At 35.8% G+C, this 14,568-nt stretch overlaps 1 protein-coding gene across 1 annotated transcript in view; it reads right to left on the bottom strand.

Annotated features, from left to right (window-relative positions):
* Nucleotides 1–331: 331 nt before the first annotated feature.
* The window catches only part of LOC100917054 (putative adhesion G protein-coupled receptor E4P), a 45,799-nt gene continuing 31,562 nt past the window's right edge, over nt 332–14,568 (bottom strand). The window contains exons 12-16 of the mRNA XM_031947715.1: nt 12,496–12,562; nt 10,303–10,394; nt 6,805–6,985; nt 4,714–4,812; nt 332–1,689 (exon numbers count right to left, since the gene is read on the bottom strand). Coding sequence (XP_031803575.1) covers nt 1,630–1,689; nt 4,714–4,812; nt 6,805–6,985; nt 10,303–10,394; nt 12,496–12,562 — 499 coding nt within the window. The 3' untranslated portion in view covers nt 332–1,629. The remainder of the gene's footprint in view (nt 1,690–4,713; nt 4,813–6,804; nt 6,986–10,302; nt 10,395–12,495; nt 12,563–14,568) is intronic.

Raw genomic sequence — 14,568 nt, 5'->3', positions numbered from 1 at the left:
TAGAAAAAAAAGAACATATAGAAACAAGAATATTTATCGCAATTTTTTTGTGGTGGCAAAGAATTCATAATCCCATGATTCACCTCACACTTAGATTACTGAAACCAATTATTTTATACATCATGGAATGGCACATTCATTTCAATTCAATAAGCATTTATTAACTGTTTATTATATTCAAGACATTACAGTATGTACTGGGTGGGATACAAAGATAATTTTTTATTCTAAATCTAAGAAATTAATCATTTCATAACAGAATAGGAAAAAAAAGTTGATTGCACATGAAACTACAAATGTACAAATATGCACAACTTGCTATTCTTTTAAACTATATAATAAAGTTATCATGTAGCTTTCTTTTTTCCCTTTTTTTCTACCCTTCCTCTGCCACCTATAGATGGTTCTTGTTAAATACAAATGTGTGTCTCTGTGTGTGTAAAAATATTTTATACATATTTCTATTTATCATTTCTTTCCCTGAATGCATCTTCTTTTATATATCCTTTGTAGTTAATTTGGGTATTTATAATAGTTAAAAATAGTTACTCAAAATTTGTTCTTAAAAATAATATTTCATATTGTTATTATAGACAATTTTTTGCGGGGTTCTGCTAATTTGGCTCTTAATTGGTTTGTGCAAGCCTATCCATATTTTTCTAAGAACATCAAGCTCATCATTTTTATAGCATAGTAGTATTCCATTATGATCATATACCACAACTTGCTCAGCCATCTCCACAATTTCCAGTTCTTTGCTATTAGGAAGAGAGATGCTATAGATATTTTAGAACACATAGTTGTTTTTTTTTTCTTTTCCTCTAATCACCTTGGGAAACAGATCTTTTAGTGGTATTTCTGAGTCAAAGGGTATAAGTAGTTGAATAATTCTTTGGGTATAATTCCAGATTAATCTCCACAAAGATAAAAATAAAAGTCCTTGTTCTAGTAAACCAAATGGGAACTAAGAATGCACAAAGATAAATGAAATAAAAGATTTTGACATTGAAGTGGAAACCTCCTAAAGAGGATAGGGAAGCCAGTAAAGAATTTTGAGTAGGAAATACTATGATCACATTTGAGTTGAGTTTTTAGTGTAACGAAATTGATATCCAAGCAGTTGATAAAATGGAAAGCTGAGAGAGTAGGAGAAGAGAGAGGAATTAGGAGACTATTTATCCAATTAAGAGAGTTTGTATGAGTAGTGAGAGAGAAACATTTGAGACCAATGCTGTGGAAGTAAATCAGCTAAACTATGACAACTTACTGGACAAAGAAAGGTGATAGAAAGGAAAAATCATTATGAATCTGGCTGAATGTGTAGTATCCTCAACAGAAAAAGCAAAATCTGGAAGAGAAATTATTTTAAGAAAAAATATAATGGGCTCCATTTTTGATATGTAAAATTTTAATACCTACTACAGATAATGCTCATAATACTCATACTCAAGAGATAGATTAGCATATTAGCATTCCATGAACCGATGACTAAAAGAATTGGATTTTTTACCAAAAAGAATACATACATCTAATATGCACTGCACTTTGAATACATGGAAATATCCAATTATTCAGATGGCTTCTTTCAGAAGTGTTATGCTTGGTGATGGTATAAGTCATTGAATATCTTCAAGTTAAGGTGTTTTTTCCTTTCCCAACAAATTTTGGAGATTTTTCTAATTCTACAATCTTGGAAAAAGGAAAGAAGAGAAAAAAAGAGATATTGAAAATGCCTATGAAATTTACTATGGAATCCTCCAATTTCCTCTATTAGATGAAAATGAGAACTCATCTAGAGCTCCAAATTCTATTCAAATGCTCTCATATCTAAGATTATTTTGCTAAATAGAATACAGGATTGAAATTTTATTTTCCTAAATCCTCCACTGTGATTGATGTTAACTAATTATATTTTTATTTGTTGATTTTCCTAAAGCATTTTGCCCACAGAGCAATTCTCCTCCTGAATCTAATACATCCTACTCCCACAAATCCAGGTTCTTCCCATTAGATCTACCAGACTATAGGACACTACAAAAGTAGAGCACATGTTAGCTCCTTAAGGAGCTAAGCACAAAACAGTGACATGCTCTACACTTGGAAAACTAACACGATCATTGCCATCTCCTTCCAACCCAGCCCAGCTTGTACATCAAGGCACAAGACAAGAGCCCAGAATGGGGATCTTGGGCTGGAGGAAGGTGAGAGAGAAGATACACACAAACCTGCCAATGTCCAAACACAGGGATGACAAACAAACTGAGTAAAAATGTTTTCAGATATATTGTCACCATCACCCCTAATTTGAGAATCAGTCCAAAGTAACTGAAGTTTCTTTCCTAGAAAGTTAGCAGGACTAAAAAGTTGATAGGGATAATGTATCAATGATACTCTATGCAAATATCCTAAAGTGGGAACAATTCTCCCCAAAAGAGACTTTTGATGTTATTAGGTAGTCTCCTTGAGAAACAGCCAGCTAATGCAGTGGATAGAACATTGGGATGGAGTCAGGAAGCCTGAGTTCAAATTTGTTCTCACATACTTACTAGCTATGTAACCCTGGGAAAGTCACAACCCCATTTGCTTGAGTTTCCTCACCTGTAAAATGAGCTGGAGAATAAAATGGCAAATCACTCTAGTATATCTGCCAAGAAAACCTCAAATGGGGTCACAAAGAGCCAGACATGACTAAAATGATTGAACAACAATAGTTACCTTGAGAGTCAAGGGTTACATGTTGAAGTAAATCTTTCAGGATCTGGACTAGATTGTGCTGTACTATCCACCCTGTCCCTTCAGGTTTGCCTCTTGACCAATGAAATGGTGAAATGGTGGGTCAGAGTTACAAGAGTTACAAGATAATACAGTTTCTCAGATTGGGGACACAGTTCTCCAGAAACAGGAACAGAAAGTTAAACCTGTTATCTAGACTTGATATCCTTGAAGCCTTGCTAGTAACTTGCACATCTAAATGTGTCATGGCTTAGCAGTCACCCAAGATAGGACCCTGACTATCAACAAAACTATGAGCAATCCCCATGACTCACAGACCATGTCTAGACTTCTCCTATCTATATTCAATCTTCTCCTATAAACTACCCCTTCTATCACTGTGACAGAAATGGTATCCATTTTATTTATATTGCTTTGGCTTCCCTTTAAGGATGCAAAGAGCTCCTCCTCAGGATTTGGTTGGTCCAGGGGACCAGGACATGAATTACTGGCAAGTATTTTTGTGTTGTTCAAGGAATGAAAAAATCTCACAATGCTCTCCCATGGAGACTAGGTTAGGTTGGAGGATTAGTGGCATTTCCATTGTTCTTTAGGAAGTCTTTCTATCCCATCACTTCAGAGTCCATTTGAATTAGTAAATACCAAATATTATTTTTAATCTTTTATTGAAAGAAATTTTCTTTTTATTGTGGTGCACAATTGTTTCATTATATTGCCTGACTCACTGGACTGACTTGAGTTAAGGTTGGCCCAGAAAAACTCCAGCAATCCAGAAACTTCCAGCATCCAATTGCATTCAATCACTGTTCTCCTCATCTGCTCTCACATGATGCTTAAGGCTGTGGAGAGAGTTTCTAATCTGGTTCTAATCTAATCTAAAACATCCCATCTATAAGTATTTCATAACTCAGACCAACCATTTTATTTTGTATGGCCTTGATCAAGAGGCAAACTCAAAGGGATAGCATGGATAGCACAGCACAATCCAGCCCAGGTCCTGGAATGTTTACTGCACCAACATGTCCCATAACATAAATCTTGACTCTCAATGAAGACTACATAGTGATATTAGAAGTCTCTTTTGAGAGAATTGCTCTCACTTTAGGAGATCTGCAGAGGATCAAGGAGTCCACAACTCCTGGGCCTCTTTCCTAATAATTCCTGACTCTCAAGGAAACTGTTGTTTCAGTAATTACAGTCATGACTGATTCTTCAAGACCCTATTTAGGGTTTTCATGGCAGAGATCCTGGAGTAGTTTGCTATTTCCTTCTCCAATTTATTTTTCAGATGAGGAAATTGAGGCAAACAGGGTTAAGTTACTTAACCAGGGTATCATGGAAACTGCATCATTTTCAGCTTTTTACTCTTTAGGAAATAAATTTTAGTGACCATGGGCTCATTCTTAACTTAGGGTAATGGTGACAGGATAGCTGAAATCCTTTATATTCAGTTCACTTGTCATCTCTGAGGGTGGGCACTGACAAGTTTGCATGTGTGTATCTCCCCCCCTTCCCTTGCTCTGACCCCCTTTTCCTTGTTCCTTAATGCACAGGCTAAGCTGGGTTGGGAAGAAATGGCAATGATTATGTGTAGCTGGCCAATCATGGAGCACATCACTGCCTTGTGCTCAGGCCCCTAAGGGGCTAATATAGATTCTGTTCTCACAGAACAGCATCCTGAGGAAGGATGAACTCAAGGTAGGATAATCTAATAAATTGAAGGAGTTAGCTTCCACAGCAACAAATTTGGAGGCACAGATTTACTTCTGTTAATCTCTTCTAAATCAGTGGAAAGATTTAATTGAATTAGGAATTTAGGGTTTCCTGGTTTGGGCTTCAGACAGGGACTAGGAGTCTCATCCTTGATTCATTAGCACAACAAGAAGAATTTTCTCTTCTTTGCAAGACAAGGTATGAGGAGGCCAAGTGAGATGTGGTTCAAGATCAGGAGAAAAATGCCAAATTACAGAGGACTCTTACCACTTTGCTGTGAGTAGTACGACCAGAGAGCATATCACTACTATCTGTCTCACTTATTTTCTGGATCCCCTTAAACAACTTCCTGTATTCTTCCTGGACCTGAAAATTTAGAACAGAGAAACAGGAATTTACTGGATCCTAGGACTAAGTTCTCAAAGAGTTCTTAAAGATCTCCTAAGCCAAAAATACTTCACCTTTTTTACTCCATGGACTTCTAGATAGAGGCAGCTGACTGACAGAACAGATACTGGGTTGGACTTGGAATCAGAAAAGACCCAAGTTCAAATATGGTTCTGAGCCATTTACTAGACATTTACTGTAATCCTAGGCAATTACTTAACCTTGCCTACTTCATTTTCCTCAATTATAAAGTATGGATCTATTAGCACTACCTCCTACAGTTGTTATGAAGATCAAATGAAATCATATTTATAAAGCACTTATCATACACGAAGTGCTTAATAAATGCTTGTTTCCTTTCCTTTCTTCACTTCTTAAGTCAGCCCAGAGAATCCCAGGGACCCCTTTTCAGAGCAGTATTTTTAAATGCAAAAAATAAAAGGATTGCATCAAAATGCAATTTTCAAAATTTTTAAAACAAGTTCATAAATCACAATTTAAGAAGCCCTAGTCTAAGCCTCACATTTTACAGAACAGGAAAGTGGGGCACAGAGAGGTACAATGTACAAGATCACAAATGAATTCATGAATCTTTAAAAATGCATTTCATATGCACTCATTATATGCCAGGGACCATGCTATGTGCTGGGGGTGCACACTGCAAGGACCAGAAGGGATTGGCCTTGAAGGAGCTGGAGACAGAAACAGAGATAAAGAGATACAGAGACGAGAGACAGACACACAGAGACAGAGAGGGAGAAAAACAGAGACAGAGAGAGGGAAAGATAAAGAGCCAGAAAAACAGAGAGACAGAGAAATAGAGACATTGAGAGAGAGAGAGAGAGAGAGAGAGAGAGACAGAGAGAGACAGAGAGACAGAGACAGAGAGAGACAGAGAGAGACAGAGACACTGAGGGAGAGAAAGACAGAGAGACAATAGAGGGATTTTGGTCTGGCATGTTGAGTGGAACTATAGGGTAACTGATAAATAAATCCTTCCCAGGTCTGGGATGTGATTATATCCCCCAGGTATTAAGGAGGAACTCTGCTTCAGATCTAAGTCTCCTGACTCCACCATTCAAGGATTTATTTATTACCCCATGCTGCCTCTGGAGAGCCCTAAAGGTACAGTGAGTTCTCATCTCTTCTCTTTCTCTGATTCTATGGATAGGCTGACTTTTTTTTAAAGCAAACTTTGCTTTTCTCTTCTTTTTTGTTTGTTTATTTTTGTTTTTTGGATTTGGGAGTTTTGTTTTGTTTTTGCTTTCCTCTTCTGTAAAGTTGGACTTTATCCTAGCCCTTAAGCAAGTAGGTGCCATTTAGATTTCTACCTAGGCTGTTACTCTGTGATGGTCATTTTTTAACCTGTATGATATTTGGAGCTAGATGAGAGTATATAGAGATGGAAAGAATTGCCTTTGGAGAGAATGAGCTCCCTGCACTGGCACTCTAAGATGCTGGGTGTATGTGCTAAAGGATCTTGTTATTCAGGTAACAGGTTGTACTGGGTATCTTCTGAGATCCTCTCAAGCTCATAGACTCTGTAATTCTTAAGATGTTATCAGTCTCATTTCATTACCTTCCCTGTCTATGGAAGACAAGGCAATGTCCTGTATTCAAAGTCTGACCATAAATATTTCAAAATAGTCCCCTTGGGAAAAGAATCTTCTGCATCCTCTGGTCTTCTAAAAAGTCTATCATTAAAGGAGAGATTAACTCAAGTCTCTGAAAGATTTGTATATTTAAATGAAAGAAAATGGTAATATGCAAATAGGAGGGCACAGCACAAGCAGGTTCCCCCCCCCCCAGATATATGGTCAGAAAGAGGCAGGAGGACCCTATCTCCCAGCACCCAGAAATAAGAACAACCAAAAAGGGTCTAGGAAGGAGCACAGGAAAATGAGGTACCAGCAACCATAAAAGAGGACTTTTAACAGTAGCCAGTGAGACAACTGACAGGGGGTGATTTACCTGGCTATTGAGGATACAGTGAACCAGAAAGATGTATATGCCCTGCAGGGAATTGGTGATGGTGAAGGTGTAGGCAATGATTGATTGGGCTGGCTCAGTTATAGATTTCGTCAGGAAAAAGCTAAGACTCCAGGAGCAGCCCAGGATGAGGAACTGAGCAAGAGCTTTAAAGGTCAGGATCCTGTTTTAAAAAGAAATAAAATGTAAGAAACTCAGTATAACTCCAAACATTTTAGGCAAGCCATAGTCCCTGTACAGATCTTGATCATAAAAATAAAGATTCAGACCAGATGGTGTCTAAGGAATCTTTAAAGTCTAAATCTAAGATACTATCTTTGTTACTAGAGCAGAGATCATACTATCGTTGTTACTAGAGCAGAGATCACTAACACTAACAGAGGCTATACATCACAAGGGGAGCATGAGAGAATCAGTGGGGACAAAAGAAGAAAATACAGATTGAGGTCTCTCTTTTCCCAACAAAACTGGTTTCTAGACTAAAGCAATGGAAGCAGGAGGCTGCCAGTTCTTGCTTTACCTCTTTCCAAGGGTTGGAAAGGGGGGACTTTGGAGAATTGGATGAAGGAAGTGAAGAAGGGCAGCCACATCCAACCCAAATCAAGAAGAGATTCTGGGGGAAAAAGAAGAGAAAAACAAAAGATTGACCAGAGATCGCATCTCACATCCAAGTGGCTGAAAGGGGATGAGATAAAGGGAATGGGGGCATCTTACAGGTACATTTGGGCCTATTAGAGTGCCCTAGTTCTCTTTTCCTTCCTTGGCCATATAATGGGAAGGCTGGTTTCATTAGAAAAGACTTTGATGTTGGGAAAACTGAATGCAAAAGGAAAAGGGAATAGCAGAGGATGAGGTAGACAGATTGTGTCATGGAAACAATGAACATGAATTTGAACAGACACTGAAGGACAGGGAAGCTTGACATGCTATAGTCTGTGGGATCACAAAGAGTCAGAAAGGACTGAATAATTGAACAATAACAACCACTTGTTCCAAGGATTGGATGACTTTAATGGAAAGAACAGTTTGAGAAAGGGGACTGAAAATGCAGAAGTTTGACAACAATCAGCCAGGAAAAGAGTCTAGTTGATGTGAGAATGATAGATGGAGGCAGCAGCAGCAGAAGAACACATGGTCACATGCATCATATGGTCACATAGGAGACTAGAATGCTGGGACTAGCAGAAAAGTGACAGGTGATAATCAATCAACTAAACAGTTAGCATTATTTTATTACCCACTATAATAGTACCAGGAAATGGGGATATGAAGACAAAAATGAAAGTCATTTTCTTCAAGAAACTTATAATTTATAAAATAAATTTAATTCTATAATTGGTGTATACAAAATAAATATCAGATAATCTTAGGAGTGAGGAATTAGCAACTTGGGACAGGGTAGGAATTGTATCAGGAAATGCTTCATATGGAAGATGGTATTCAAGCTAAGCCCCAAAGAAAATAATTATAAATATATATACATGTATATATACATAATCTATAACATTAACTATATATATGTATGTAAACATATACCCATATCATATGAATCATAAGAAATAGAAATGAGAAGAAATAAGGTACATTCCAGTCATGAGAAAATGTCAATGTAAAAGTCCAGTGATGGAAAATGAAGTGTATGAGGAACAATAAGATCCATTTAGTTGGAGTATGAAGTATGTGAAAGGGAGCTTTAAAAGGCCAGAGTCTCCCACTGAATCTGTGACCATTTCTATCCTGGTATATATCTGGCCACTGGATCCATTTGGTTCCAGAGGAAAAAGTGAGATTGGTGACTTTACACAGCTCAACCTCAAATAAATCCAATTCACTTGTATATCATGGCATTATCTCTCTGACATCATGGTCACCTTCAAGAATGAAGCACAAACAACAACAGCAAAGCATTTGAAGGATAATAGTAAAGCAGGGGAAAGTGGATTGGCTGCAGGCTGTGAAGAGTTTTAAAGCCCAAGTAAAAAATCTTTAAAGAAATAACCAATGGATGGTCTAATTATTCCCAAACTAAGATTGTCTTTAATGAAGACAGATATCAAGATAATGAGAGGGGTTGAAGTTGAAGGTGGAAAATCACAGGACTGAGTGGATTTCCATGCCCTCATTAGCTCTGCTGGTGATTCCTTCTGAATTTCATTTTATGGTGAAAAAGAAGCGGGACTCTGTCTACCTGACAAGACAAAGCCAGGAATTGCATGAACATAATTACAAAATACTTTTCACACAAAGAAAGTTAGATCTAAACAATTGGAAGAATATCAAGCACTCATAGCTGGGCCAAGATAATATAATAAAAACGACAATTCTATCTAATTTAATCTACTTATTCAGTATCATGCCAATCAAACTGCCAAGAAATAACTTTATAGAGGTAAAAAAAAAAAAATAACAATTCATCTGGAAGAATCAAAGGTCAAGAATTTTGAGGGAATTAATGAAAAAAAATACAAAGGTGGCCTAGCTGTACCAGACCTAAAATTATATTATAAAGTAGCAGTCATCAAAACCAGTTGGTACTGGCTAAGACATTCCAGAGTGCATCAGTGGAATAGCTTAGGTTCATAAGACACAATAGTTAATGACTATAGTGCAATCTAATATTTGATAAACCTGAAGACTCCAGTTTCTGGGATAAAAACTTACTACATGACAAAAATTAATGGGAAAACTGGAAAATAGTATGGCAGAAAGTAGGCATTGGCCAACACCTATACCAAGATAAGGTCAAAATGGATTCATATTGTAGACATAAAGGGTGATACTATAAGCACATTAGAAAAACAAGGGATATTCTACTTCTCAGATCTGTGGAGAAAGGAGGAATTTACAGTCAAAGAAGAACTACTGGTCACTATGAAATGCAAGATGGATAATTTTGTTAACATTAAATTATTTTTTTTGATCAAATAAAAACAACAAAAGTAGTTTCAATATTTCAGGAGGGTTACCGATTTCTTTCTTTTCTGATTAACATATGATAAGGACAATCTTTCTAATATTTTTATTAAAGCTTTTTATTTTCAAACCATAAGCATAGATAATTTTTCAACATTGACCTTTGCAAAACTTTGTGTTTAATGTCTTATAAATGTGTGTTTAATAAAAAAGTAAGAAGTTTGGATCTAAGTTCAAAACCTGGCTAGGCTACTTATTACTTAAGTTACTTAGGGCAATTAAGTTTCTCTGGACCTCAGTTTCCTTATATAAAATGAGAAGGCTGGATGTCAAAGATCTTTTCCAGTTCTAAACTAATTCAATGAAAATGGAGCTAGAATTTGACTCAGTGATTTTATATAAAAATACATTAAACAGGCATAAAAATATTCCCTGAATATCTCTTGAACTCTTCCTTCTTAAAGCCCAGGGAGATCCACAAATTTCTCTTTTTTTATAAACATAATTCCCCCCAGCAGTGTATCATAAATTTAAGTCATTATAATACTCATTTGGGTGTCTTCTCACCTTGTGTTTTGGATAGTGGACACATCTTTGTTAAGGGAGGAAAGAGTATCTCTCAAAATCCACAGCGTTATCGAATAAAAGATCAAGTTAAACTGTCAAACAAACAAACCACAAAATGTTAACACTGAGGGTTATTATTATTAGCTTTTGATATTTGGTGGAAATAGTGTACTTCACAATAACAGCAACACTGAGTGATGATCAACTATGATAGGCTTTGATCTTCTCAGCAATCTACATTCCGACAAAGAAATTGTGTTGTTTGAATACAGATCAAAGCATACTGCTCTTACTTTTTTTTTTTTTTTTTGGTTTTTCTATTTCATGGTTTTTCACTTTTGTTCTAATTCTTCTTTCACAGCATAATCAATGTGGGAAAATGTTTAACAGTATTGTACACAGAAAACCCATAACAGATTGCTTGCTGTCTTGGAAAAGGAATAAGAAGGGAGAGAAGAATTCAAAATCTTCTAATAAAAAGAATATTGAAAGTTATCTTTACATGTAATGAAAAAAAGAAATTACTATATAAAAAAGAAAAGAAATAGAGTGTTTTAGAGGCAAGTGACCTGAAATTGGGGTATGCTGGAGCCAATCCATCCTAGTTTGTGAAACTAGAGAGCTAAATGCTCATTGTGAGCATTTACACATTGGAAATCAAGAAAAGTTACAAATCAGAGTTTGAATTATTTTTGTTGATTGTTTAGACTTTGAAAAGTGATAGACAAATATTAACAGTACAGAATTAACTTTTAAAAATTATTTTTATTTATTTCATTAAATATTTCCAAATTACATCGGAAAAAGAAAAAATGTTAGCAATCTTTTTTTTATTTTAAATCCCTCTCTCCTGACTCTTCCCCCTCCCTCCTTGAGAAAGCAAGCAATCTTATTTCAATTATACAAGTGAGATCATGCAAAACATATTTTCTTATTAGCCATGCATACAGATTAAATTTAAAAGTGTATTATGATTTAATTATTCTCAGTAATACAATATTCTAAGATTATTCCAAAGGATTCCTAATGAAAAATGCTATCCACTTCCAGAGAAAGAATTGATGAGCCTGAATGCAAACAGAGCATACCCTTTTCACTTTATTTTTTCATGTTTTTTTTTTTTTTTTTTTTTTTTTTTTTTTTTTTTTTTTTTTTTTTTTTTTTTTTGGTTTGTTAGTTCTTTTACAACATGGCTAACATGGAAGTGTGTTTTACAAGATTGCACATATATAACCTATATCAAATTGTTTTAGCATTTTGAGGGGGAGGTGAAAGTGAGAGAGAGAAAATTTGGAGTTCTAAAATTTATTTAAAAGAATGTTTGAAATTGTCTCAAGACAGTCAAGTGGTATAGTAGATAAGAGTACTGGCCCTGGAGTCTTCCAGAAGTAGACCAGAAGTACAATTACAACACAACAAAAAGTGACTGCGACAAACAAAATAGATACTCAGAAATATCAGGGCTTTCAAATGACAAGTCATGGAATGCCTCTGTCCAACATAAATCACCTGAAGTCAAATCAACAAGCATTTATTAAGTGCCTACTATGTGCTAAGCATTGAGCTAAGCACTGACAACATGAAGAAAGGCAAAAACAGTCCTTCCCCTCCAGGAGTTCTCATTCTAATAAGGGAGATAACAGGCAAACAACCACACAGAAACAAGATTTGTGCAGGAGAATCTACAGATATTCTTGGAAGAAAAGCAGTAACATTGAGGAGGATCAGGAAAAGTTTTCAATAAGCAAGTGAAAGGAAATCAGACTAGTTTGAAAGGGAAAAGGATTATCTTGAATTGGGAAAGACTTTGGATTTGGAGAAATTAGGTCTGGATTTTCACCCTGGCTCTATTATTTTCTTGACATTGTACAAATCATTTACCTTCTCTGGAATTCACTTTTATTGCCTATCAAATGGAAGCAAAGGCTAAAGGTTGTCTTCATTTTTGTTCAATCACACAGCTCATATGTATCTTGAATGCATTTAACCCCATGAAAATGAGTCTTCCTGATTCCACTGCACCACCTAGCTAACCAGCTATGAGGCCAACTAGACAATCTCTAAGATCTCTTTCAGCTTACATCTTATATCTCTTGTGCTATCAAAGTTTATAGCGAGTTAAAATGGTATGATCTTTGGACTGTTGATTAGTCTTTTATTCAATGGCTAAGGTAAGGAATTCCATATACCTACCAAAATAATGACCATCACTGGTCCAACAAAACTCCAAATAAACCCTCTTTGTAAGTTGAGCCAGCAGCTAGGAAGAGGAAGAAAAAAAAATTACTTAGGAGCAAACATAGTCAATAAAAGGAAGGAAACCTTCCCTTTTTCAAGAGACTTAAATACAGATTCAATTTTTATTGATACAGTTGTTATGGGCCAGAACTCTGAACTTGAAACAAAGGATTCTTACAAGGTGCTAACTCAGTGGAATTGATAAAGACAATGGTTGTTTAGCATGGTGCTTAATAAGTTCTCTAGTTAAGTACATGTACTTAGTACTTAATATAGTTCTATAAGATTCACCCTATGATGAGAGAGCATATAAACTCGAACAAACTCAGCTAGATTCATTCAGAGAACTAGGGAAGACAGACCATGGTGGTGGTCCTCCTGTCTCCACCACAGAAACCAAGATACATTCAGGAGGACTTCAAGAAAGCTGGCCCGGGCCCCAAGCAACGAGACAATAAAGGATTTGGACTTTAACTCCTGACTACTCTCGTGGTGATTACTGAACTGAAACGAAGGCTGCTTCCAGAGACCCCAAGGAAAACCTAACCAAAGAAAACATTACAACAGTAGACCTGAAACTTATCTCTAAATTAGTTTTTCCATCATTCCTAGGTCATCACTCCATCCTACATCAGTTCAGGCCTTCAATTTACTCACCTAGACCATTTCAATACTTACTTTTTAAATTTTTTAAATTAAAGCTTTTTATTTTCAATATATATACATGGATAATTGTTGACATTTACCCCTACAAAACTCTGTGTTCTAATTTTTCCCTCCCTTTCCCCCACCCTTTCCCCCAGTCAACAAGTAATCCAATATATGTTAAACATGTGCAATTCCTCTATATTTATTTCCACAAATATCATGCTATACAAGACAAATCAGATCAAAAAGGAAAAAAATAAGAAAGAAAACAAAATGCAAGCAAACAACAACAAAAAAGAGTGAAAATACTATGTTGTGGTTCAACCTCAGTTACACTAGACCTCTCTCTGGGTGTAGATGGTGCTCTTCATCACAAAACCATTGGAACTGGTCTGAATCACCTCATTGTTGACAAGAGCCACATCCATCAAAATTGATCATTGTATAATCTTGCTGTTGCTGTGTATAATGATCTCCTAGTTCTGCTCATTTCACTTAGCCTCAATTTATGTAAGTCAATCCAAGCCTCTCTGAAATCATCCTGCTGATTAGTTTTTATAGAACAATAATATTCCACAGCATTAATATACCATAATTTTTATTCAGCCATTCTCCAATTGATGGGCATCCGCTCAGTTTCCAGTTTTTTGCCACTACAAAAAGGGCTGCCACAAACATTTCTGCACATGTAGGTGCTTTTCCCTCCTTTATGATCTCTTTAGAATATAAGCCCACTGGAAACACTGCTAGATCAAAGGGTATATAGAGTTTGATAGCCCTTGGGGCATAGTTCTAAATTACTCTCCAGAATGGTTGAATCAGTTCCCAACTCCACCAATAATGTATTAGTATCCCAGTTTTCCCACATCCCCTTCAACATTCATCATTATCTTTCCTTGTCATTTTAGCCAATCTGAGAGGTGTGTAGTGGTACCTCAGAGTTGTCTTAATTTACATTTCTTTGATCTGATGTGATCTTATCTGATTTAGAGCACTTTTTCATATGACTAAAAATGGTTTAAATTTCTTCATCTGTAAATTGCTCATTTCCTTTGTTCATATCCTTTGACCATTTATCAATTGAAGAATGACTTAAATTCTTATAAATCTGAGTCAATTCTCTATATATTTTAGAAAAAAGGCCTTTATCAGAACCCTTGAATATAAAAATTTTTTCACACTTTTCTGCTTTCCTTATAAATTTGTCTGCATTGGTTTTGTTTCTACAAAACCTTTTAAATTTAATTTATTCAAAATTATACATTTTGCATTCAATAATGTACTCAGGTTCTTCTTTGGCACCAATTCCTTCTTTCTCTACAGTTCTAAGAAGTAAATTATCCTTTGTTCTATATTGCTCTTTATGTCTAAATCATAAAC

This window comes from Sarcophilus harrisii, chromosome 1 (assembly GCF_902635505.1).
Source record: "Sarcophilus harrisii chromosome 1, mSarHar1.11, whole genome shotgun sequence".
In the NCBI taxonomy this organism is placed as follows: domain Eukaryota; kingdom Metazoa; phylum Chordata; class Mammalia; order Dasyuromorphia; family Dasyuridae; genus Sarcophilus; species Sarcophilus harrisii.
This window is presented reverse-complemented; position numbering and strand designations above follow the sequence as displayed.